General features: G+C 35.8%; 1 protein-coding gene and 1 pseudogene across 8 annotated transcripts in view; one reads left to right on the forward strand and one right to left on the reverse strand.

The window, feature by feature from the left end:
• The window catches only part of SLC38A6 (solute carrier family 38 member 6), a 63104-nt gene that overhangs the window by 11279 nt on the left and 23948 nt on the right, over window positions 1–27877 (reverse strand). For all 8 annotated transcript variants that reach the window (XM_035727900.1, XM_027569313.2, XM_027569311.2 and 5 more), the window contains 4 exons: window positions 18755–18833; window positions 7838–7920; window positions 7110–7168; window positions 54–119 (listed from right to left, as the gene is read on the reverse strand). In XM_035727900.1, the coding sequence (XP_035583793.1) occupies window positions 54–119; window positions 7110–7168; window positions 7838–7920; window positions 18755–18833 (287 nt within the window). The remainder of the gene's footprint in view (window positions 1–53; window positions 120–7109; window positions 7169–7837; window positions 7921–18754; window positions 18834–27877) is intronic.
• LOC113908826 lies at window positions 61–4158 on the forward strand (annotated as a pseudogene).

Here is a 27877-nt window from a genome sequence, read left to right on the forward strand (position 1 = left end):
GATTTTTTTTCTTTTTAGCTTAAAATAAAAAGAAACAAAATATAAACTATTACCTGGAAGTATTGCTCTATATAATTTAATGGCAGAGGACAAGGAATGGACCATTTTTTAATCATTACCTGTAAAAATAAATAGAATCCACACTGAAGATTATTTCTTATAAAATTCATGATAAGACATTGATTTCAAACAGGTCAGCATTATTTCAATTAAACTAATACCATACCAAATAATAGCTAATAGAAGATCTTTGCTCATATTATCTTTTTCCAGTTAGAATGGGTCATCCTTTAACATGGATACCTATCGTGAGGGGCGAGGGGATGCTGCATATCTGTTGGTGGGGTTCTCCCCCATTAAAGAGGGAGAGTATTCTCATGTCAACTGTCAACTTTCCAAACCCCCAAAGCATCAAGGCATTAAAAAAAAAAAAGTACAACTCAAAATGGGAACCTGATGTTTTTAGTGACAATGGTATAAGATTACGGCTATTTGTGGACCTGGCATCAGTAGCAGATAGAGAAATATTAATAGTAGTTTGAGAGATGTCCACAGGCAGAAATAAGTAGAGAACTTATGCAAAGCAGAAGTTCTGATGGAGAAGTACTGTCCTGCTGACTTTTTTCAGACTTCCATTAGTTTTAGTGAATGTAGATAAAGCGGGCTAAGAAAAGAGCACATGGCTAGCAAGCTCCAGCTGGTAAAAAGAAATTTTTAAAAAATTAAAAGAAATCCAGAAGGATGTTATTTCCCTGAAATAATCAACGCAAATATCTGGGGATTTTACTCTGGATGGTGGCCATCCTTCTCCTAGACCTACAGCTGCGGCCGTGTGGACATTACCGGGTTGCAGTAGTTTCGGGGCACATAATTACTCTGTAAATATTTGTTCCAGGCTGGAACCCAGCATACACAGGGGCAAGGGAGAATAAAGGAGGCATTTGTCCTTAGCAGGAGACCAATAAGTAAATACTAGTCCTATTTCTATTTGGTATTTATCTAGTTTTGGATTTTAACTAATTCAAACAAAATTTTATATATCGATAAGACAAATCTAAGGAAAACATACACTTTTAGAATTAAGCTAATGCGTGAACTGAAGAATTACTCTTAATTAAAACCCTCACCAAGGAAAAAGAAAAAGAAATAAATGGGTAAACTGAGCAAGTTGCTTGGACATTGGACATTTATTTAGATATGAAATAAAACTAAATGGTCAACTTACCAAGAGGAAAAAAAATCAAAGGCAATGATTTCACATCTGTTTTCTGATATGTTTTCAAAAAAGGATGAGGGTGGGGCAGGGTAGAAGCTAGAGCGGCACGGCTGTCACTGGTCTCTCTCTTGGCCCATCTCCAAATGCAGGCTGCCCATCTCCCCCTTCCTAACAGTGGTGTGGTGGCGGCAGCAACCATATACTGAGCACTTGGGTACCAAGTACTTTGACAAGGTTGGAATGTGAGCTAGCTCATTTATTTTATCAGCTATGCTTACTTGGCTTGGAAATCAAAATATTTCAGAACAATGCTTCAAAATACAATATAATGATTCTTTCATTCATTTTCAATGAATTCCTAGTTAATGAAAAAGTCATTAGCAGTTTGGTTTTATATTAATATAAAGTTCAGTTACTATGGCTAATTTCCCTGCAGAGACCCATTCTAAGCCTAAGCCTGCCCAGTGGGATGGTGAGATACACTGTTCTATAGAGCACAGCATGGGAACAGTAAGATACCCAACAGCAAAGTATAACAGGGAGTCCTTGCTCCCGGTGAAGACAGAACATGGTAAGAAGACAACTCCAGGGGTTAGAAAGACAAAGGGAAAAGTAATTCATTTACGTAAAAGGCCCTTTCTTCCCTCTGTTCTAAGTTCTTCCCATCTTTCAAGGCTCAGGTCAAGTTTAATTTCCTTCTCTCCTGCCAACTGCTGTGATTCTTATTCTGAAGCAAATAAATCAATGCTTAATTATGTACTGTCTACATTGTTGTCTATTTTTTTCCAATTAATTTTTCTCATCTCCCCTACGAGATTGCCAGATCCTCATGAGCAGTGTCCACAAATCTATCTGAAGCGCCGATCATGCCTCACTCAGTGCTCAGAACAAGCAAAGATTCTGACTACAAACCATCCAAACTGTTTTCTATTTTGATTACTGGCTTACTAAAATATTACTTAAGATACTAATCTGCATTCAAGACAGAACTTTTGGAAAGAATGGCAATCCATTAGTTTTCTAAAATGGACCAAAAAAGGTAAATCTATCTGGTTACTGTCATTCTTGAGCCACTGTTAAAATAAAATGAATTTTAAAAATTTTAGATATTTCAGAGGGGGGCAAAATTTTATGTTAAAATTTTTATGCAAAATAAGGATCTGGGGCAACAGATAAGACTGTAAGTTTTGGGGCACCTGGGTGGCTCAGTTGGTTGAGCTTCAGACTCTTGATCTCAGCTCAGGTCTTGATTTCAGGGTCGTGAATTCGAGCCCCATGTTGGGCTCCAAGCTAGGCCTATATTATATATAATACATATAACATATATATTATATATAAATATATTTATAAATAAATAAATAAATAAATGAGACTTAGTTTTGCTTTCCATCTGGTGGCAGGCATCAGCTCAAAGGTCAGCCAAGATGGGCACTTACAAGTCCACCCAGGAGCTATGGAGGAAGAAGCAGTCCCATGTAATGCATTTTCTTCTCAGGGTGTGCTGCTGGCAGTACCCACAGCTCTGTGTGCTCCATAGGGCTCCCCCCAAACCCCCAAAGCCAGCCGATAAAGCATGCAGACTGGGGTCTAAGGCCACGCAAAGTTATGTCATATATCAGATTCACTGTAGTGGCCGCAAACGCTGTTCCTAATGGTGACACCTCGAGCCAGCCTGTCCATCACGGTGCTAACCAGCTAAGGTTTGCCAGAAGCCTTCAGTGGGCTGCAGAGGAGTGAGCTGGATGCCACTGTGGGGCTCTGAGAGTCCTGAATTCTTACTGGGTTGGCAGATTCCATGTACAAATTCTTTGAGGTTATCCTCATTGATCCATTCCATAAAGCTATGAGAAGAAATCCTGACAGCCGGTGGATCGCCAAACTGGTCCACAAGCACCAGGCGATGCCAGGGCTGACATCTGCCAGCCGCATCAGCCGTGAGAAAGGGTTCCAGGTTCCAGCAGACTATGCACGGTTCTTGCTGTGCAGCACGGAGAAGACGTGATACTCTCCAGCTCCACTGTGTAAGTAATGTTTGTAAAATCCTTACCTAATAAACAATTTGGCTCAGGCATGATTGCTTAAAAGTGTTCTTTGTCTGTTAAAATGAGTTGTCTGCAGATTGTTCTGTGAATGTGTTGTCAAACTATGAAAGTTAAAGTGCAATAATGTTTGAAGGCTATAAGTGATGGTGTGTCTTGTTTCTAATAAGATAAACACTTTTGTCTTTGCTTTACGTCATTAGGGAGTTTATATGCCAGTGTTTAAAATGCCGTTTGGTATAATAGGTGTAAAATAAATTCTGTAAAAGTGGAATGCAGAAGCTAGCCATCTCATTTGTGGGTGCATATAACGAAACCTACAGCTTCACTGGGATGATGTAATGCTCTGCTGGTTTACTCCCAAATGGTTGTTTTTAGGGGTTTGGTAAGAATAAACTTTTTTAAATTGGATTTTGCTTGGCAATGTGAAGAACATCCAAATCCCTTATCATGATCATATGCAGAATAATGAAGTTAATTAACTAGGGTCTACGTTTTTAGGTTTAATCCAATATTCCACTTAAGTAATTGCTGCTTTTGAAAGAATAGTTCAAAAGAATGCCACCATTTTTAGAAGAATTGAATAAACCCATTGTAAGAGGGTTCTCTTACAAATGAAAATAAATTCTGCTTAACCTAAGCAAAATTGCCTTGATCTCCACAGTACCACTGAGGGTCACACAAAACATGTGATTCTGAAACATAAAACTTCTGATTCTATCCCATGACTCCATGGGATCTGTAGAATACCGAATTCCATACAAAGCAGTCAGTATGGTATTTACACCAGTGTATATTAAAACTAGTAGAAATTGAACATTAGGTAAATGAGAAGAATTTACCTTAAGACTTGTAAGCCAGTAACCAATGCTAGGATTGGGAAACTGGTAGCCACCAGATAACCTTTTAAGTGTGAGGGTAAAAAATTAAAGTCAGCTTTGATCAGAATTTAAAAAAAAAAAGACTGTAAGTTTCGATTTACATTATTTGGAGTGTAATTTAAGAAAGTAATAGATTTCTGGACTGATTTTTAAAAAGATTTTTATATTAAGAATTTTTTAAATGTAATATAGATATTATATAGATTTATAAATACATATTGACAAAAATAGTAAATGGAGCCATTGATACTGTTCCAAAAAGTCTGGGTTGATATATACATGTTTCCTTTCCCTAACCATTATGTATTTCAAAACCTAATTATTTAGAAAGTCTAAAATAAAAGTCACAATTAAAAGGAACATTTTAAAAAAAGTCTTCATTGTCCCATCGTAGATCAAATTTAAACTGTGCTCACAGGTAAAAATCTGAGCAGATGGTTTGTAAAGCATTACAATAAGTACAGAATAAGGGCATTATTTCCATATGACTGCTACAGTAAGAAATTTGCATCAAATTTAAGAGTATCTGCCATGACAGAAATGAATATTATGAAAACTACAAAAGACATATCGTATCAATATATTTCACATGCTTCAAACTACTGGCTATAAAAACCAAATTATTCTTACCTATGCAATGCTTGGATTGCCAATTATCTGTGAGGAAAAAATTCAGTGTTATCTAGACTGATTCTCTTTCACATCTGTATGTTCATTTGCATACAAAGGTCATTCCTAGCCATACAGATGCTTCTCAACAGTTTATGAAACTGGACTACTTTCTAACACCATATAGAAAAATAAATTCAAAATGGATTAAAGACCCTTAATTAGGATTAAATGTGAGACCTAAAACCATAAAATTCCTAGAAAAGAACACAGGCAGTAATTTCTCTGACATCAGCCATGGCAGCAATGTTTTTCTAGACATGTCTCCTGAGGCAAGGGAAATGAAAGCAAAAATAAACTATTTGGACTACATTAAAATAAAAAGCTTTTGCACAGTGAAGGAAACCACCAGCAAAACAAAAAGGAAACCTACTGAATAGGAGAAGATATAGGGGATATCCAAAATACATAAAGAACATACACAACTCAATGTCAAAAAAAAATCCAATTAAAAAATGGGCAGAGGACTTGAATAGACATTTTTCCAAAGAGGACATACAGATGGCCAACGGACACATGAAAAGATGTTCAGCATCACTAATTATCAGGGAATGCAAATCAAAACCACAATTTGGTTACACCTATCAGAATGACTAAAATCAGAAAGACAAGAAGTAACAGGTGCTGGTGAGGATGTAGAAAAAAAGAACCCTCAGGCACTGCTGAAAGGAATGTAAATTGGTACAGTCACTGTAGAAAACAGTATGGAGGTACCCCAAAATATTTAAAATAGAAATACCATATGATTCAATATTCCACTACAGGGTACTTAGCCAAAGAAAACAAAAACACTAATTCAAAAAGATATATGCACCTTTATGTTTATTAAAGCACTATTTACAATAGCCAAGAAATGGGAGTAACCTGAATACCCATCAACAGACAAATGGATAAGGAAGATGGATGTGTGTGTGTGTGTGTGTACACAATGGAATATCACACAGCCACAAGAAAGGATGACATAGTGCCATTTGCAACAATATAGACAGACCTAGAGGGTATTTTGTTAAGTGAAATAAGTCAGACTGAAAAAGACAAATACCATATGATTTCACTCATATGTGGAATCTAAAAAAACAGATGAATAAAAAACAAAAAGCAGAATCAAACCTATAAAAACAACAAACTGATGGTGGCCAGAAGGGAGGAGGGAAGGGGTTGGGCAAAATGGATAAAGGGGCCTGGGAGAAACAGACTCCCGGTTACAGAATGAGTAAGTCATAGACATAAAAGGTCCAGCATAAAGAATATAGTCAGCGATACTGAAATAGCATTGTATGGTGACAAATGCCAGCTACCCTTACGGTGAGCCAAGCGTCATGTACAAACTTACCAAATCCCTTTGTTGTACACCTGCAGCTCATGTAACACTGTGTCAACTATACTCAAAAAATAAAGTACCACTGCAAAAAAAAAAAATCCATTTATGGCGAGAATAACTGTTGTCTCCTTTTTCCATGTGGAGCCTAAAACGTGTATGTTCATGGATGTTACCTAAACTTCTTATGGTAATCATTTTGCTACATATGTAAGTCAAGTCTTTATGCTGTACACCTTAAGCTTATATAGTGCTGTATGTCAATCATATCTAAATTAATCGAAGGGGGAAAAAGCATATGTTTAATTCATTTACTTCTAAGACAGAAGTCAGATAATTTGAGGTGGGGAGGGCAATGATTTTTAATGGTGAGAAGTTAAACAAATGATTAAATGTAAACACTGTTAAGTATTTTAGTTTTAAGAGCATCCATTAAAGTATTTCTGTACACTAAAACCAGGGTGACTTCCACTTCATTTAAATAATCTAAAGTTGCTTTATCTATGCATCCCATAAGAGAGTTCAACCCAAATTAAATGCATCCCAGATTGTTGTGACAGCTTGAAAATCTGGCTCTATAATATGGTTTAACTACTGGTGTGTTGTGTTGCTCCTTTGGGTAGCATTTTCTTTCATTTTTCAACAACAAGGAAGAGTTGAATCACATACACACCCAGTATTATACAGAAATAAACTGATACACACACCTACACAAAGAATTAAACTTCATCTAAGGTTTTAACAGAATCAGTGTGCTCTCCCTTCTAGTTAACCAAAAGAGATACTGGATTTGGGAGGATGCTCTAGCTACGCCTCTTCAAAATAGATACAATAAAGGAAACAATGTTGTGGAATAAAAGTGCTTTTAATAACACAATGAAATAAAATTCTGACAGAAAACAGAGTTAAAAGAAAAAAAGAACACATTAACACAGTAAGTTCATTTTCAGTAAGGAGATAAGCAATATGCTATATTTTAAACTTACCACAAGAGCAAAGAACACCATAAAGAAAAATGATAAACTACTTGTGTAGCCAAGAAAGCCTGTAAAATAACAGTAAAATAAAAAGCAATTTATAAGGAAAGTGATCCTAACATACAGCTAAAGCTATACATCTTGGGCATGTTTTCCATTACAGTGCTTGGTATCTGGGGCTTAGGGCTGAGAATAACAACATTCCAACTATCTGTCACAGATCATTTATGCAGCTCCGTACAGCAGAAGTGGAACTGGCTTACCACTAATGGTACACTGGAAGGAAAAGCTGCTCTTTAATGTTCCACTGTAAAGATTTTATTTTAGTGGAGCAGACAAAATACTACTGCAAACCAAGTAATAGGCTAACTAGGCAAGGCTGAAGGCTGAACAACCTAAAATAAGTCCAAGTTCAAAATTTTCACTGCTACCACCCTTCTGCTAAAAATGTGGTACTGTGAAATTTAAAAGCCCCTTAATATTATCTCCTTCCTTCCTTCCAAACAAAAACTGTCCTCTCTCTAAAGACTTACCTTTTTTTTTTTTTTTTTTTTTTTTTTGACAGAAACAGGCACAGCGAGAGCTGGAACACAAGCAGGGGGAGAGGGAGAGGGAGAAGCAGGCTTCCCGCCGAGCAGGGAGCCCAATGCGGGGCTCGATCCCAGGACTCGGGGATCACAACCTGAGCCGAAGGCAGCCGCTTAACGACTGAGCCACCCAGGCGCCCCAAGACTTACCTATTTTAGGAAGAAGTGCAAGAGGGAACACAATGCCAACACAAATGATTATTAGCAGTGTTTGTCCATCGAGATACCAAGACCTATTAGAAAAAAAAATAATAATCGTATCTTAGGCCCAGGAATCCAGTGCTTGTTTTTGCACACACACACAGTTACAACCATTACAACCACCCACTAGGAAAAGCCTACTACCTTTCATTAAAATATGTTCTTATGAAATCCTATTATTATTAATGAATTTATATTTAAGAAATGTATCAAAACAATGAGATGCCATTTTCCAACTACCAAATTAGCAAGTATTTGAAAGTAAGATAACGGTCACTGTTGGCGAGGAGTGACAAGGTGTACACAAAAGTGAAGGTAGGGGTGCCTGGGTGGCTCAGTCGGTTAAGAGTCCGGCTGTTGTTTTCGGCTCCTCATGAAATCAGGGTCCTGGGATTAAGCCCCAGGGTCAACCTCTGTGCTCAGTGGGGAGTCTGCTTAAGGCTTCTCTCCCTCTTTCTCTGCCCCTACCCCCTGCTCATGTGCACGCACTCTCTAAAATAAATAAATAAATCTTTAAAACAGGTGAAGGTAAAAACTCTGTATATTACCTTTCTGGAAAGCAATTTGGCAAAAGATCCTGAAAAACTTCAAATATTTAACACCCACAGAAGACAATTAAAAATAAACAATCAGGGGGTGCCTGGGTGACTCAGTTGGTTAAGTGTCTGACTCTTGATTTTGGCTCAGGTCATGACCTCAGGGTTGTGAGATGGAGCCCCTAGATGGCTCTGTGCAGGGTATGGAGCCTGCTTAAGATTCTCCCCCATCTCCCTCTGCCCGCCCCCACCCCTCCCTGCTCATGTGCACTCTCTCTCTCAAAAAATAAATAAATAAATAAATAAATAATCAGTTGGGGCGCCTGGGAGGCTCAGCCAGTTAAGTGTCTGACTCGATTTCAGCATTTCAGCCCAGGTCTTCATCTCAGGGTCGTGAGTTCAAGCCCTGCACTGGGCTCCATGCTGGTTGTGGAGCCTACTTAAAAAATAAATAAATAAAAAATGAACAATTCCCAAGAACAAAAATTTTTGTAAAAAGATGTTTACTGAAAACATTAAAAATACTGAAAATTGGAAACAAATAGCTAACACCATGACAATTTTAAAACAAATTATGGGACTATGGGATGATCATAAAAAAGAAAATTTTATAGGTATAATAATATAATGATATGAAAACATCCTAAATATATATAGCACAATAAGCAATTTTGAGGAAAAGTGGAAAAGAACTGCAACATACTGATAGCCATCATCCCTGGGTGGCAGAATGATGGGGAAGTTTTCTTCTTTACAGTTTTCTATATTTTTCACATTTTCAAGAAAGAGCATGAATTACCAGGAAAAAAAAGTATTACATTTTTCATATAAAGGCATTAGAATATTAAATGAAAAAAAAAGGTAAGTTAAAAGTGTGATGATGTATTTGATTATTTAAAAAAACTGAATGAGGGCGCCTGGGTGGCTCAGATGGTTAAGCGTCTGCCTTCGGCTCAGGTCATGATCCCAGGGTCCTGGGATCGAGTCCCACATCGGGCTCCCTGCTCCTTGGGAGCCTGCTTCTCCCTCTGCTTCTCTCTCTCTCTCTCTCTCTCTCTCTCCCTCTCTCTCCCTCTGTCTCTCATGAATAAATAAATAAAATCTTAAAAAAAAAAAAAAACTGAATGAACATTAACAAAAAGGTCAGAAGGATAGTCTTAAAATACCAGAAGGAGATATTTCTATGTGGTAGCAATATGAGCAATTTTTATTTTTCCCTTGTTTGCATATAGCTGGTTTCAATTTTCCAATATAAATACATGTGTGGAACTTTTAAAAAGTTAGAGTTAATTCCCCAAGAATTTAACAGTAAAGACTTCACTTTAGTATGTAAAGGATAAACAATTCATGAAAGAAGTATAACTAGTAAATACACATGAAGAAAAATCCAATCTCTGCTGCTAAGTAAAGAAATAAATACGAGGCTGTTGAAATTAAACCAGTAAAATTATTTAAAAAGTAATATTGAAGGATGTGGCATAACTGGTCCTTCAGGCATTGCTAGAGATCTTGTCAATTAGTACTACTTCTGGAAAAACAATGACATTATGTAGCAAAAGCAATAAAAACATGATAATCTAAGAAGATAAATATAATATAAAAAATTCTATGTGCATGAAGCTATGAATACATTACTATAATATTAAGAAGCTGGAGGGAAGTCCTATATATTTAACAATAGAAAATATTAGGCCCATAAAAGCATATTCAGTGGAATGCTATGCAGTTTAAAAAAAAAGACAATTTAGTAAAATGGAAAATACTAATGATTAAAAATATAAAATATATGGTTATTAACTATGTTCTAAAAAGCTTTTTGAGAAAAATTTAAAGGAAATAAAACAACAATGATTAGGTAAGATGGTATTACATATGATTTTTATTTGTTCTCTTTTCTAAATTTTCTATAATCATTTTTCACTGAAACATATACATATATACACAATTACAATAGTAACAAAGTATAATTGTCAATACAGCAGCTGGAGCATCAAAGACAATAGGGATTATTCTTTCAAATCATTTGGCAGATACTCTCAGAATTCGCAGTTGGTGAAAATGCATCCTCTTTTTTTACCATGTAGCTAAAGTCACCCACTGACATGTTAAATTAAGAAAATGGATAAATTCCTAGAAACATACAACATATCAAAATCATGAGAAATAGAAAATATGAACAGAGCAATAATGAGTAAAGAAAATGAATCAGTAATCAAAAATTTCCCAACAAAGAAAAGCCCAGGACCAGATGGTTTTACTGGTGAATTCTACCAAATATTTAAGGAATTTATGCCAATGCTTCTCAAACTCTTCTAAAAAACTAAAGAAAAGGGAACACTCCCAAACTCATTTGACAAGGGCAGCATACTCTAATATGAAAGCCAGATAAGGACACTATGAAAAAAGAAAACTACACATCAATATCTCTGATGAATATAGATGCAAAAATCCTCAACAAAATATTAACAAAATGAATTCAATGGCACATTAAAAAGATCATACACCATGATTAAGTGGAATTTATCCCTGGAATGCAAGGATGGTTGAACATATGCAAATCAATAAATGTGATATAGCATATGAATAGGATGAAAGATAAAAATCATATGATCATCTCAACAGATGTAGAAAAAGCATCTGACAAAATACAATAAGCTTTTATAATAAAAGTCTTCAACAACTTGGGTATAGAAGGAACGTACCTCAATATATAAAGGCCATATACAACAAACCTACAGCTAACATGATACTCAAAGAGTGAAAGGTTGAAAGCTTTTTCTCTAAGACCAGGAACAACACAAGGGTGCCGATTCTCACCACTATTATTAAACACAGTATTGGAAATCCAGCTATAACAAATCAGGCAAGATAAAAAAATAAAAAATAAAAGACATCCAAACTGGAAAGGAAATAGTAAATCTGTCTTATTTGCAGATCATATGATCTTATAAGGAGACTATCCTAAAGGCTCAACCAAAAAATAATCAACACATTCAGTAAAGTTGCAGTTTACAAAATCAACATACAGAAACCAGTTACATTTCTATACACTAACAACAAAATATCTGAAAAAGAAATAAAACAATCCTATTTACAATAACATCAAAAACAATAAAATATGTAGGAACAAATTTAACCAAGGAACTGGAAGATCAGTACACCGAAAACTACCAGATTTCAATGACAGAAATTGAAGAAGACACAAATGGAAAGATATCCTGTCTATGTTCATGGATAGGAAAAATTAATTTGTTAAAATGTCCATACTACCCAAAGCCATCTATAGATTTAATGCAATCCCTATCAAGATTCGAATGACACTTTTTTACAGAAATAGAACAATCCTAAAATTTGTATGGAACCATAAAAGATCCCACATTAGCCAAAGCAATCCTGAGACAGAAAACAAAGCATCACACTTCCTGATCTCAAACTATACTACAAAGCTGCTATAGTAATCAAAACATTACAGTACTGGCATAAAAATAGACACGCAGACCAATGGAATGAATAAAGAGCTCAGAAATAACTCTGTGCCCAGATACAGCCAAACTGATATCTGACAAGGGAGCCAAGAGTGTTCAATGGGGGGAAAAAGTCTCTTCAATAAACGGTGTTAGGAAAACTGGATAAACACATGCAGAAAAATGAAATTGCACTCCTACCTTATACCACTCACAAAAATTAACTTGAAATGGATTAAAGACTTAAACGTAGTATCTGAAACTATAAAACTTCTACAAGAAAACAAAGGGGGAAAGCTCCTTGACATTGGCCTTGGCAATAATTTTTTGGATATGATACCAAAAGCACAAGCAACAAAAGCAAAAATAAGTGGGATTACATCAAACTAAAAAGCTTTTGCACAGCAAAAGAAACAATAAACAAAATGAAGAGGCAATCTATGGAATGAAAGAAAATATTTGCAAACCATATAACTGATAGAAGGTGAATCCAATTTAAAAATGTACAGAGGAAATCAACAGCCATTTTTCCAAAGAAGACATACAAATGGCCAACAAGTATATGAAAAGATGCTCAACATCACTAATCACAGAAATACAAATTAAAGCCACATTGACAGATCACCTCACACTTGTTAGTATGGGTATCAAAAAGACAAGAAATAACAAATGTTGGTGAGGAAGTGGAGATAAAGGAATCCTTGGGCACTGTTAGTGAGAAGGTGAACTGGTTCAGCCACTACGGAAAATAGTATGGAGGTTCCTAAAAAAATTAAAAATAGGGGTGCCTGGCTCTTGATTTCAGCTCAGGTCATGATCTCAGAGTCCTGGGATGCAGCCTGGTATCAGGAGTGCTCAGCCAGGAATCTGCTTGCGGATTTCTCTCCCTCTCCCCCTGCCCACCCCTGCTTGTGCACATGCATGTGCTCGCATGCACTCTCTCTCTCTCTCAAATAAGTAAGTAAGTAAATAAATAAATAAATCTTTTTTAAAAATTAAATGATCCAGCAATGCCATTCTGGGTGATATATCCAAAGGAAATGAAAACAGGATATCAAAAAGATATCTGCATTTCCATATTTATTTAGTTAGTTAGTTTTCTAAAGATTTTATTTATTTATTTTGACAGAGAGAAACACAGCAAGAGAGGGAACACAAGCAGGGGGAGTGGGAGAGGGAGAAGCAGGCTCCCCGACGAGCAGGGAGCCTGATGTGGGGCTTGATCCCAGGACCCTGGGATCATGACCTGAGCCAAAGGCAGACGCTTAACAACTTAGCCACCCAGGCACTTCATGCATTTCCATATTTATTGCAGTATTATTCAAATAACCAAGATATGGAAACAACTTAAGTGTTTGTCAGTGGATGAATGGATAAAGATGTGGGGTGTACATGTGCGTGCATGTGTGTGTGTATGCAGAGCATATATACCATATATATAAATACCATATATATGTGGGATAATGGAATATTATTCAGCCATGAGAAAGAAGGAAATCTTGCCATTTGTGACAACATGGTGGGACTCTGAAGGTGTTATGCTAAGTGACATCAGTCAGGCAGAAAAACATCACTACCGTTTATCACTTATATGTAGAATCAAAAAAAGCCAAACTCACAGAAACAAAGTAGAATGGTGGTTACCAGCTGGGTTGGGGTAGAGGAGGCAAGGGAACTGCGATACTGATCAAATGGTACAAACTTGCAGTTACAGGATGAATAAGTTCTAGGGATTGTGATTGTAGTTAATAATAATAATATACCTGAAAGTTGCTAACAGAGTAGATCTTAAATATACCATGATGGAGGGTTTAACTAACACTACTGTGGTAATCATACTGTAATACATGAGTGTATCAAAATACATATTGTACACCTTAAATTTATACAGTGTTATATGTTAATTATATCTCAACTTAAAAAGAAAGAAAGAAAGAAAAGGTTTTCCCCTACAAGGGTTTCAGCCCCTGGCTTCTAACACGGACTTCATGATTCGCTGTGTCTCTTTTATTTCTGGTTTCAGAGGAAGCCTTTTTCTAATGTATCTTTAGTGGATGTTGGTGGGTGCCAACAACTTCCTTTTAAACAGAACAAAAGAAGGAGTAGCAGCAGAAATAGCGCCCTGATCACACCTTTCCCTTTTTCACTCTAATTCGTGTCTTTAGGAAATGCCTGTGTCAGAACCTAAAACCTGTGCACAAGTATTTCTAGTACTGAAATGGACCTGAAGCTGTGCTCTCTGCATTTACACAAGCCTCTCAATTCCTGTATGTAGGAGGACCTAAGGGCACACATATTAAGAATACAAAATGATACCAGGCAGGTTCATCTTCTAGTCACTCTTGAATAAGTATCAAAATAGGAACTTCAAAACATCCCTCATTGAGGGACACTTGACAACTAAATTTCTGGAGCTGGCAAAAAGCCCAGGGCTCTACACCTAAAATCTCCTTCCTTCAGGGACCCAGTATCAGACCCAGACAATTGCAGTGTCAGGAGAAAAAAGGGCCAGTGGAGCACCAAAGCAGATTCCATCTGTTAGCTCTGCTGTTCTACCGTCATGAAGGTGGAGTTGTGCAACAAGCACATTTATCCTTAGGACTAAAGACTCTTTTCTCTTGCATAAGAATAAACATTTTGAAATCCTGAACTTTATAACTTATACTATTATAACTGTACTATGTCAGACCACAATTCTCTCATGCCCAGAAGCCATGAGACTGCCTAAAGCACTGAACTGTGGGACTGAAGACAACGTCACCTCCTCCCAGCAGTCTCCCAGCATCACAGTTATGGTATGTTAGCGCAAGAAGAGACCTCAGAGATCATCTGGCTCAACAACTTCATCTTATATGTCTGTAAAAGCAGAAAAGGATGAGAATGATCTTAGTGACAGGAGAAATGGAAATAATCTCCACTCTTTTTTTTCTTAAGATTTACTTATTTGAGAGAGAGAGAGAGAGAGCACATGCACGCACAAGCAGGGGGAGGGGCAGAGGGAGGGAGGGAGGGAGGGAGGGGGGGGAGAGAGAGAGAGAGAGAGAGAGAGAGAGAGAGAGCGAGCGAGCGAGCAGCAGACATGGGGCTCCATCTCACAAGCCTGAGATCATGACCTGAGCCAAAACTAAGAGTCGGATGTTTAACAGACTAAGCCACCCACTATTCTACTCTTGAATAGTTACTCTTGAGTTTTTGGTATTTTTCAGATACTGCTTCATTTTTCTCAAGATGGTGCTTTCCTTTACACTCTCCTCGTCACAGGATTGAATTTTAAATTCCTAATATAAAAATAACTTTATTGCAAAATGTAATTTCTCTATCCCTGGCTTGGCTACTGATTATTAATCATTTCTTATACTTCTTAAGGTACATTAATAAAGCCAATTGTAAATACAGTGCTTTTGTTTATCATTCAACTACAGGGCAATTTAGTAACGCACACTAAAGTTAGTTTAGATTTGATATGCATGTCACAGTCAACTGAATTGTGTTTGGCAATGGGTATTTTCCAAAGAACAGAGATGATTAAACTTGGAAAATTAAACCCAGCCCGAGAAATACAAACCAGTAAAAAGTAATCTCAAAAAGCACATATTAAAAAAAGATTTTAGAAGAATATACTAACCTTAAATTTTTTCCTAAGGGGGGGAAAATGAATTACCTAACAGAACCCCTGTTTTCCTACTGTAATCTAAATATACGTTCCTTTAAGCCAAAAGAATTAGAGTAAAAAGTTTTTATACTTCCTAGAAAACTTGTTTGATCTGTGGATTTAATTCTATATGATAAAAATGTTCCAAGTATGAAATATAGAGTATAAATCCTTAGCTGTATTGCAAATGCTTTGGCATGCAGATGCTTTTTTCCATATTTTAATGAAAACCAGATTTATTTATAAGTTGCTTTAATTTCATTCTTGAATAGACTGGAACAAGAGTATCATATGTTCTGAATTAGGATCTTACTCACATCCCATATCAATTATGTAACTCAAATGCAAGACAACTTAATTGTGTCAATCATATTCCCCTGACAAGATCATTAAATGTTAACAGAGAGCTTCCAACTTTTAACAGCCATAGATTTTTAAAATATAAATTATTCTCTGAAAAGTATAGATGCCTCATACAAGTTTGGGATAAGTATTATAGCTTCTGACTTCTAACAGTAATTGTTGAAATTAGAATATTATGAACATACGGTTTCTTTTTTATAACATCTTTATAAAGGCTTATATTTCACAAAGGTACATCAAATCTCACAGAAAATAAGCACACCTGAAAGACCTTAAGTGCAATTTATTGTCAATCAAACCCTAAAATAAAAGCATAACAATATCATATTGATCTCGGAAGAAATATAGGTATATAACTTTATTCAGAAATAAACTGCCCTAGATAGTTGTCAATTACCATAACATTTGTTTCTTAATTATTTTACAGCATTAAGCTTTATTTATTTTTTTTAAAGATTTTATTTATTTATTTGACAGAGATAGTGAGAGTAGGAACACAAGCAGGGGAAGTGGGAGAGGGAGAAGCAGGCTTCTCACTGAGCAGGGAGCCCAATGTGGGACTCGATCCCAGGACCCTGGGATCATGACCTGAGCTGAAGGCAGACACTTAACGACTGAGCCACCCAGGTGCCCAGCATTAAGCTTTAAAGATTGATGCTTTATCTGCATTCTAACCAATTAATATAGTCTCTTAATGTTTTTTACAACTCTAAAATCCAAAATAAGCAAATGTACATTACATGTAAAACAAGATGAGGCTATTAAAGAGGTGTGCAATTTTCATCAAAACAGAGATGATGCCAACTGGCCACAGTATTTTGAAGTATAGCTTTAAAAATCCATTTCTGACATATAAAAAATACCATTTTAATCAATTTTCTACTAATATGAGTAAGATGGGGGTTAACTTTTACTTTTTTAAAACAAACCAGAAAAAAAAAACCCAACAAAATAAATGGTAATTGATTTATTTAATTTTATTATTTTTTAAAGACTTTATTTATTTGACAGAGAGAGAGAGAGAGAGACAGCGAGAGAGGGAACACAAGCAGGGGGAGTGGGAGGGGGAGAAACAGGCTTCCCACAGAGCAGGGAGCCCAATGCGGGGCTCGATCCCAGGACCCCGGGATCATGACCCGAGCCAAAGGCAGACGCCTAACGACTGAGCCACCCAGGAGCCCCTGGTAATTGATTTAAAGAGAGTTATGGTAAAAGCATCACATTTAGAGAAAGAAGACCTAAGTTTTAATAGCAGTTCTGTCTCATACTTCCTTACTTATTTCTAAAATTTTACATGCACGGTTATCCCTCTTTCCACAAAGACATATCACAATTTAAAAAAATGTAAATAGAAGTCACCAAATTCCGGAGCAAGAAAAAGGCAAACATGTGACAACTATTAGGATTAACAGTCAAATTTGACTCTGACCTCCCTGGCAGAGCAAACAGAGAAAATCCACCTTTAATATAGTTATTATTATTGAAATTTCTTTGTTTTTAATTGAGGGTATATTTGACATTCAACATTATGGAATTTCTTAATTCTCCACATTTACACTATTGCTATCAGCTTACAAAAGCATGTATGTATATATTATCTTATTTGATCATCTCAACAACTTTGTTAAGAAGGTAATACTGGTACCTCCATTAAGCCAGGTGAAGAAACCTCAGGCTCAAAATTAAGTTATATGGCCAGAAGAAGTAAAATCAATTTCCTAAGGTCACTGCCATGGATAGAACACATGTCTCCTTACTCTTAATCTAACATTCCTGATTCTACTTCTCATTGCCTTGAGTTCCTAGCCCTAAACTACAAACTAAATTTGTCACATAGAATTTTTTGAGTAGCAGAAGTTGTCCTGAATATTTTTACAGCAAATGAAAGAGTGAATTTCACATAGCTCTTTCTTATAGCAATCGTATTCACCACACTAAGAGCATAAAACTTAAAAGCAAAGCAAGGCAGTTGTGAACATCAAATGTGATCATGAGCGTGGAAACCCTAAAAACTGTAAAGTACTACACAAAGGCACAGTATCTTCTGATGATGAAAAATCTTTAAGGACTTCTGATTTCTATTCAAATCTAAAGTATACCATACTTTCCTCATAAATATGTATTTGCAGTTGTCTAAGTAGAACTTTTTCATGGAAGCCAAGCTGTAAAACCTAAAGAAGTTAATTTTGAAAACTTGCCCTGCAATCCAGAACAAGTCCAAATATTAGAGCAAAACAACCAAATATTTACATCTAAAAGTCTGATAGGTTTTTGTATTGTGGTTTAGAAATTATGTGAAATAACTTGATGACACTTAAAAGAATTTATTCTGTCTTTTAAAGTGTATTTTTCTTAAAATTTCTTTTTCTATGCAATGAAAGGAAAAGTATAATAAATTTGTTTTTTCCCCATAAAGAGATAAGTCAATAGTCTTCAGAACCCAGTATTTTTTAAATAATAAAGGAGAAAGGAAGTATAATGTGGTTTAGTATTGTTTACAATATTGTTAAAAACCAGGAAATGAAATCACTAAGTCCCTGCAAATCATTTATTTTTTTCAAACTATGCTTTAGAATAGAAATCTCACAAGTGTGGTTGTAACTTTATCACCGTGGTTTGCAGAGAAGCGACCGCAGTATGATCCACTCCCCTTCTTTGTTTAAGACCTTTACTCTCCAAACTTCTCACCATCCCCCATTCCCTACCTCAATCTTTCATATTCCCAGAAATTTCTCCTTTGCTCTTCTGCAAGAGATAGTTCCTCCCTGTCCTGCCCTATTCTACCACATCACTAATAAATATTTATTGAATTAACAAATTAATGGATACAACATGAAATATTTTCTCTTACCTAGTATGGTCTCCAGACAAAAATTCTGAAATAGCAGCAGGAAGCTCTGTTTTAATAATTAAAAGGTAAGATGACATAGCTGCAAAAAGGATAAAAATAGTTCCTATTAAAAATTCTATAATTTTTAGCCATTTAAAGAATAATCTATACAGAAACACAGATGTCCATTAGGGCTTTGACAACATGTGGAAGATTAACTCCTACTGCACTATCCCAAAGGTATATACACACCAGGAATGGAAATAAGTAACTTGGTAGAGAATAACTGGTAGTTCATTAAGTATCCTTTGCTTACATTTCAAGCCCAAGACAAACTTAGGTAAAAGAGAAATGGTCTTAATTACAGGCCATTTATAAATGAAATTTTCTTTGAAGTTCTGCACAAATTTGTATATGTTATCAACCCTGTTCAAGGCAACAGAAGCTAGTTTAGCAACAACTGATATAAAAACAGGAGTTTAATAAGTACAGCTAATAATTCTGATTACTTGTTTCTTCTTACTAAAGAGAGACAGCCCCCCAGAAGTCTCCCTCCCTCCCTCTCCCTTTCTCTGCTTGCCCCCAACACACGTTATGCACATTACAAAATAAAAACAAAATGCATGAGTTACATTTTAAATTGTCTTCTAAAACTGATTAGAAAAGATTCAATGGAAACCATTAAGCATATTAAAGGGACAAAACTTACAACTTTTATTCCATTTTATTAACAGGGCTCATCTGTATTATGCAATCACATCCTGAAGCTAACATTGTTTCTTACATTTTATCTGACAGGATCCAAGAAAGAACTAGCTTTTATAGCATTTTAATAATGATCCTATTTCTGATGTAGCTATAAAAAAAAAACACAAATCCTATAAACCTTCCATCATATATTAGGAAATATTTTAATACGGTTACAGAATACAGAACTCATTTATATGTAAATACTTGAGTTTAAGCTTACATGTTTAAGTGTATAGAAACCCAGACGATTGGAATCAGAACTTCAGTTTAACAGAGTAATAATCTCTCTTCCCCCCAGAGATCCCCCCAGGATATATTAAAAAAGGACCAAGAATATATCCAAGAAGAATAAAGAGCGTACGCTGTACGCACGTTAATTTTATTACTTATTTATATTTCAGGAAACATTTCACTTTCTCCTTGGACCTACAAAAACTAAGAACACAAATGAATGCCAAGTCTGAATGGTAAAACTTGATTAAAAGGCTCAAATGTTTAAGAAGAGTATGTTTTTCTCAAACAACATATGTAAACATAGCTACATTTTCCCACAATTATTACAGTGCTGTGTGACTACTTAAGAAAAAAAGGAAATATACTAGTTTGTATATAAATTTTTATGAAGATAGACAATAATTAATACACAAACAGATATGCATAATTTTTTAAGTAAAATGACGTACCCATGGCAAAATAAAACTGAGAACAGTTAATACTTCTCTGCAATGAAAATACATATATACACATTTTCCAGTTTGTGACTACTTATTCTTCCCCCAAAGTACAGTTGCTGAAGTATAGCTCTTTCCCCAACAGAAGTACAGTACCCTTCTTCAAACTCTTTTTGTTTGGGGACATTACAATTGATTGTGTATGAAAAGGTGTTCTGTATTGTTCATACTGTCAAAAGGAAAAATGCTATCAATTTGGCACAGAACAGAAGGAAGGTTTAGATTAACCTCCTCCACTCAAGGATTTGGGGTCTTTGTTTATAATACTTTATCTATCCCAAAGAATCATACACATATGGTATAATGAAAATCATGAGCTGAATTTTCTGAAACTGGCCTAGAGCTGTTTAAATGTATCTTGCAAGGAAAAAAAAGGAGGCAAAAGTACCTTGAACACAAGGAATGCAGACTTCCTATACAATGTAATTTATTATCTGCCCATCAGTCTTTCTTGCTTGGATTAATCCAACACCACATGCATTTCTAAAGTTTCAGACATTCATCTCGTTCAGTAATTTTCTATTATTTCTTTTAGATCTTTAGTTGTAAAAGCTTCAATGAATATGATATCGTATTTCTTTCTAATATACAATCTGTCATTCTTCCCGGAATTTCTATTAGCCCCTGGCTAATCATTTGATCACTTTTATCCTCTGTTGTAGCCTTAACTCTTTGGTTTTCAAATGGGAGTCCTATTTCATTAGAGTCCAGTCTGAAGAGCCATGTATATTTCAAGAAACATGAACTCACCAAACATATGTTTCTCTCTCAAAAAGAGATCTCAGCATACACGATATAATAAAACAGGCAAAATACTGCTTCTTTCTTAGGGAATGCTGGTGTTTGTTTTAAGAGCTACAAAACCACACAGCTCCTGATGAGGAAAAGCCCCACTGATTAAGTAAGTAAAACAAAGAAAGACACTATCCTTTTCACTGTCTTAATTATTTTTTCTTAACCACAAGTAAACTTCCATGCAAGGACTAGCACCTTAAAACATTATGTATAATACAGAGAAGAAACAAAAGAGATTACCAAATATACAGTAACTTAGGAAATACATCTTAGATTTACATGAAAAGGACAGTTAGCTCAATAAAATAAAATAGAAAAGTTTTAAAGATATAATATCAATAGTAAGGCTCATATATCCATGGTTTTTAACCAAAAGTTTCACTAGATCAAACAGCTGCCTGCCACACCTCTTGTCGCACGTCTTCTATTAATGGCATAAGGAAGTGTTTAAAGACTTATCTTAGAGACAGGTCATAAGCAAGAATTTGTAAATGATTTTTTGCTGACAACAATACATACCATAGACTCCTAATACAAGACACACCATGTTGTAGTCTAAATTAATAGCTGTAACAGGGTCATCCATTTTAGCCATGGTTATGGTTAAGTGATTCTGGCCCCTACACTAGCAAGCCAGAATTGGTGCTAGAAGACATACCTTGAAGACAGGTATTCAAGCCATTGCAAATCATTTAGTTTTACCACATTAACTAAATAAGTATTTTTTTGCCTTCATTTTAAACATAAACGAATAGAACTCATTTAATGGAAACTGACCTGGGAAGGAGATAAAAAAAAAATCTGTCAATCTAATCAAAACACAGAAATTGAAAGTATTCTTTGAAAACCATGTGGAAAAGCAACTGTTTATACTAAGAAATGACTAAAATAGGGTAAAATTTGATTAGGCAATAGCTAGTAGTAAGGTATTAATATTGGTTGATCTAATCATAGAAGAGAAGCACATGAGCTGGGAACATGGAGGTTGAAGCGAGAGATGTCAGAAACAACAGAAAAGGGGAAAGGGCCCTGTGAGAAAAGAACCACGAGAACAGTGAACATTTTGAGGTTCTGGATGCCTATTCCATGCTTCACAGTATTCTAAGTAATTTGCAAGCTATTTTCTCAATTAACCTTTACCACAAAACTGTGAGGTAGGTATTTATTTCACAGATTTAGAAATGGATGCATGAAGAAGTAACTTGCCCAAGGTAGTGATGGTAGAAACAGCCAGTCTGGCTTGAAAAATTTGCCCTATTAACAACTAGGGAAAAGTGCAGGAGCAAAGTGAAGAAGAAATCACCACAGCAAAGAAAAATAAGGGAAGTCTGTCAAAAGGACCACTCCCTAGAATTATTTTTTTCTTTTTTCATAGGCATTTAAATAACAAATTGCTTACAGATGCTGAATTCAATAGTTAAGGTCAAAGAAATTAATGAGAAGTCTTAAAAACACTATGTTCATTTCACTTTGACATGTATTTTCAATGTAATTTATTTCAGCTTTATAGCTGGTTTGGTGAAGTTATTAGTTCAAGATTCCTCAGATAAGCTAAGGAGTTTACTGAGGGCCTCTACTGCATCTACCACTATGATTCTAATGCATCTGCAACTATTATTGTAATTCAGAGGAAAGAGCTTCCTACTCTCACATATTTGAGACAGTAACACCAAAATGAAATGTAAAAAAAATTAAAACATAAAACCAGTCCCTCTTCCCAAAAACCCTGCACTCTTATGGACTATTTTTCCCAGGACTCCTTAAAAAAATATAAAGTCTCATTTGGAGTCTGGGCCTAAGAAATCATTAGTTTGCAAAAATAATTATCCTTTTTGTTAAACTCTTAAAATACACGTATGAAGATAAGATTACATACAGCTATTTTAAAAACAGATTTAGGTTTTCAGCACTTGGAAGAAGTTCAGCAACTTCTTAAAGGATTAGTCAGCCAGCCCTAAACAGATGTACTATGGGAGGAAATAATAAGTTTGCCTTTCCGTCTGAGAGATTCAATTTTACTTCAAACATGTTTTTAGTCATGGATAGCAACAGGTTTATTCTATTCAACACATCTTATTAACCTGGTGTTCTTCCTAAATGTTCAAATGCCAGTGAAAGTTCTGTCCCCACTCAAAATAGTACACAACACAATCTCTTTTTCTAAAACCCCCAAAAATGTCATTTCCTTAATTTGCTCATAAATGGAAATCAAAATATATAGAGGAAAATTTTCCCCATAGCCCTATGAAAATATTTATCTTTATCATTTATAAGATCTTAAATCTGAACACAATGGGAGCAGAATATTTACTATTCTGAAATCCTAAAATAAACTTCAATAAGTCACAGGAATAAACAGTACAGCATAATGAATACAGTGGAAGATACTGTAATAGCAATGTAACAGGACAGATGGCAGCTATGCTTGAGGTGAACAGAGCATAATGTATAAACATGTCAAATCAATAAGTTGTACACCGGAAACTAATGTAACACTGTGTCAACTATACTCACTAAGTAATTTAAAAAATTATTACTAAGAAATATAGTACTTCAAAATCTTTTCTAAAATTTTTAAAAAGATTTTATTTATTTATTTGACAGAGAGAGAGAGAGAGCACAAGCAGGGGGAGCGGCAGGCAGAGGGAGAGGGAGAAGCAGGCTTCCCGCTGAGCAGGGAGCCCGATGTGGGGCTCAATCCCAGGACCCTGCGATCATGACCTGAGCTGAAGGCAGACCTTTAACTGAGCCACCCAGGCACCCCTCAAAACCTTTTTAAAGCAACATGTTGCCAGTAAATTTTATCAAAGGAAGTACTTGTGGGGAAAAAAAAAAAACTCCTTCCAAATTTCCTATATCTTTCCTATATTAAAGCCATGCTTTCTAGAATTTCTGGACAGTCCTGTTACAGGCTCAAAGAAGCTATAGTATGTCTACAGATGAGCTGACCAGCAGATGGCGTTGTAACAGCATGCCCAACCCCAGTCTCCCAGGGGACAGCACAAACTATAAAACATCTAAAATGACTTCACTATCCTATAAAAAAAGGGGGGGGGGGCAGAAAATAAAACCAAATAGTTCCTAATTTATCTGATACTAAATCATGAATTTTAAAAAGACTGCAAATTTGAAATTTTTATAGTTCTCAACTGAAAATGATCTTATTTATACCTTTCTGATTATGAGATTTAGAAGTTGTGCTGCTTGAGTACAAAAAAGGGCTGCAGAGCAGAGTTTCTCTTAAAACTTAAGTTTTCCAAACTGAGGTGTTAATCAAGACTGCTGGAGTAAGGTTTATAGGATCTGTGCCAGACTGGAAAATCTGGATCATTCTAGCAATTTCAGGAAGTTCCAGTAAGACTACTAATGTTCAGGGCTCTACTTGCACAATATGTATCAGTGATTCGATCTTTAATCTCCTTTAAGGAAATGGGGCTTTAAAGAACTAATATGCTATCGATAGTGGTCCTTCATATTTTATAAAGAGCAAAGTAAGGATTTAACTTACTCCTCAGAGCCACTCACCTTTCCACACTTTGAGATGAGTGGGATACAAAACCAGAAGAAACATCAATTAACTTCACTTTATTGTGCACTTCTAGTTCACAGGACTTTCTCTGGTCTGACTAAAAATTATCTGGGGTTTACGGTTTGGTTTCTGAGAATATTTCAGCCTACTAAGTGGTCTATCTCAAGAGTTCAGATGAATGTGAAACTAACTACTTACTTTGGTTTTTAGGAAAAGAATCTCATAATGCGACACAGCTAGAGGAACCACATGGAAACTACATACACTTACTTGCTACTAGGGCACTTACTCCTTTTGTTAGTAGCCTACCAAATTCAAACCCTAAGCCAGAGTTGTCTTGCCTGTAACAGCATTAAATATTAAAATTTCCAGATGTCTCTTTTCTGACTTTGTGTCCCAGCAGCAATGACTCTCAGCAAATGCCACTCCAGTGCCCCGGGAAATGGGCAGCCGGGGGCTATCACTAGGACTTATTTCAGTCCCCTAATTCATGATTGTGGGGAAGAGATCAGGAATTGCTTGTAAGTAGTAAAATACTTGCTAGAGGGCTCTACAAATTCCAAAGACAAAGGTTTCCATAAGCTTAGGATAAGAGTACTAACTTTAGTGAGTCACATTTTTTTCTATCATAAAGTTTAGAGATTATTCAAAGACACTATATCTTTGCCATCAATTTGTAGACTACATCAATGCCTTGTGACTAATACTTGGTGCTTCATTGATTCTGGGGGAAAAAAAGGTTTCCTGTAAGTTCTGACAGTAAATTCTTTCCTAAAGAAACTATATACTCACTAATATATTCCACGGTCTCCTCTTCCCAGCTGATCAATTCCCTTCCTCCTAAAGAAGCACCGAGCCAGGTTGCTTGGCTTTTCCTTCTCTCTCTCTCCTTCTCTTATTCCTTCCTTTCTTCCTACAAGTATTACTTACTAAATGCCTACTACGTACTAGGTACTAAGAACATAAATGAATGAGCAAATTACTTAATTTATGTAATAAGGAGATATAGGGAATAACTGGGTCTTCACTGAAACATCCATGTAACAAATACTAATCAAGAGCAATTCATGATCATTTTGAAAGGTCTCTGTTCCATTTTTCTCATAGATTCCATCAGGGGCATAGAATCCTAAGAAAACTGAAAATGTTTAAATGTTACAAAGAACAGAAGAGTTAGGAAGCATTAATCTAAGACATGATTACTTAACCTGAAAACAGATTTCAAAACATTTATATTCTATTTTACATAAGATCGAACTCTCAATACTTTCAGCCTTTTAAAACTATGTAATTCCAATCTACAAATCATTCTATGAGTTTTCAAGTCTTTCTATCATTTATATAGTATACAAAATTGGCTCTTTGAGGCAAAATCTTAGACTTTTAAGTAGAGATTTTAAAATTCAACAAATTATTATTTATTGAGCTCTACCAGAAATTAGGTCAAGTTAGGGAAACGAATAAAAACACATAGTTTCTATCCCCAATGAGTTTAAAAAATCCAAAACATTTAATCTTTTCACAGGTTTTCACACACTTACTGTATCACAGCAGAAGGATAAAGGCTTTAGAAGTAAACAGCAAAATTGAGTCCCAGCTTTATTAAGGGGTAAAGGTAAGTAAATTATTTATCCCCTCTATGCACTGACTTCTTCCTCTGTAAAATGAGGAAAACATCATCTCTGTTGAAGAGTTTTAAGTACAGGGGCACCTGGATGGCTTAGTTGGTTAAGCATCCAACTTGATTTCAGCTCAGGTCATGATCTCAGGGTTGTGAGATCGAGTCCTATGGCAGGCTCCGTGCTGGACCTGGAGCCTGCTTAAAATTCTCTCCCTCTGCCCCTCCCTGCTTGCTTGCTCTCTCTCTCTCTCTCTCAAAAAAAAAAAAAAAGTAAGTACAATTAAAGTGTCTAGTAGAATGTTTGACCTAGATAGGATCTATTATATCCATTTTTCAGTTCTAACCAATCAGGGCAAAAACTCAGGCCATTTATACTAATAACAATCATTCTATCTTTCAGAAAATGGTATCAGAACCAGATTACATGCAGATGGGCATGTAAGAAGTATAAAAATTCAATGTGATGCTATACACTTCATATCATCTTATAAATATCCAACATGTTTCTAATTAAGAAAAAAGGCAAAATTCATTTTGAAGAAATAACATTATATAAGTCATATGCACAACATAATCAAGAGCCTCCCAAATCAGTATGCTGCTTCTTCTCAAGCATACATGGCCTAGTAAGTGTTCAGGACTTCCACAGGATCAACTTATATCAATCAAAAATCTCTTTCTTAAGGCTCGAGTCCCTAAACTTTAACCCCAGAGGCTCAGCAGCTGCCATAAAGGGAAGTTTGAAAAACTGAGACTCCCCTTTTCTGACAAAGAACAGCATCCATGAAAGCTTTTAGGGCAACAGTGGCTGATTTGTGAAATTACCTAAGAAAAGACCACACCATCTTTTGAACCAAGTATAACCCTCCTACTGAACCACCTGTAATAAAAATATTTCAATACTCTGAAGGAGTTAACATGCCTCCCAAAGTGCCAAATTAGAATTAGAATTTGGGGTAAGAAGGGACCTTAAGTCCCTGTTATCCATCCCACTCCCACAGCAATTTAGCTAAGAGGAAACTGAAGCCAAGACAGGGAGGGAGGGGTTTCCCCAAGATACGTGGCTACCCGGTGGCACAGACAGGAGGAGACAGAATTCAAGGTACCTGACTTCCAACCCAGTGTTCTGCTCAAAAGAGCAAGCTTCTACTTCTATTATAATAAAGGAATGATCTGTGCATATCTGGCTAAGATAATAGAAGACAGCTCTGAAAATATGTTTCAGTTATTACTTAGTGGACTCAATAAATAAACTTTTAGCCAATATGAAGAAAATCATGAGGACATTACTTTAAAAACGAAACAGTATCAGCTTTTCTGAATTTGAGGGACATTAAAAATTACTGTGACTGTTTCTAAGTCAATTTTTCTTCTTTTTTTTAAAGACATTTATTTGAGAAAGAGAGAGAGAGAGAGAAAGGGAGGGACTGAGGGATAGTGCACACACACGTGGGGGTAGGGGCAGAGGGAGAGGGACTCTCCATGGGGCTCAATCTCACAATCCATGAGATCATGGCCTGAGCAGAAACCAAGACTTGGTCACTTAACCGACAACGCCACCCAGGGACATTAAGTCACTTTTTCTTAAAAAAGATTATAATAATATAAAGCAAACAAGCACATCAACATACTTAGAGTTGAGAGAATTGATGATTTACCTTCTACCAGATGCAGGAATCCTTTCTAGGACATTCTTTTTCTAGAACTTTTTTTAAAAT

The sequence above is a fragment of the Zalophus californianus genome, chromosome 6 (assembly GCF_009762305.2).
Source record: "Zalophus californianus isolate mZalCal1 chromosome 6, mZalCal1.pri.v2, whole genome shotgun sequence".
Lineage (NCBI taxonomy): Eukaryota > Metazoa > Chordata > Mammalia > Carnivora > Otariidae > Zalophus > Zalophus californianus.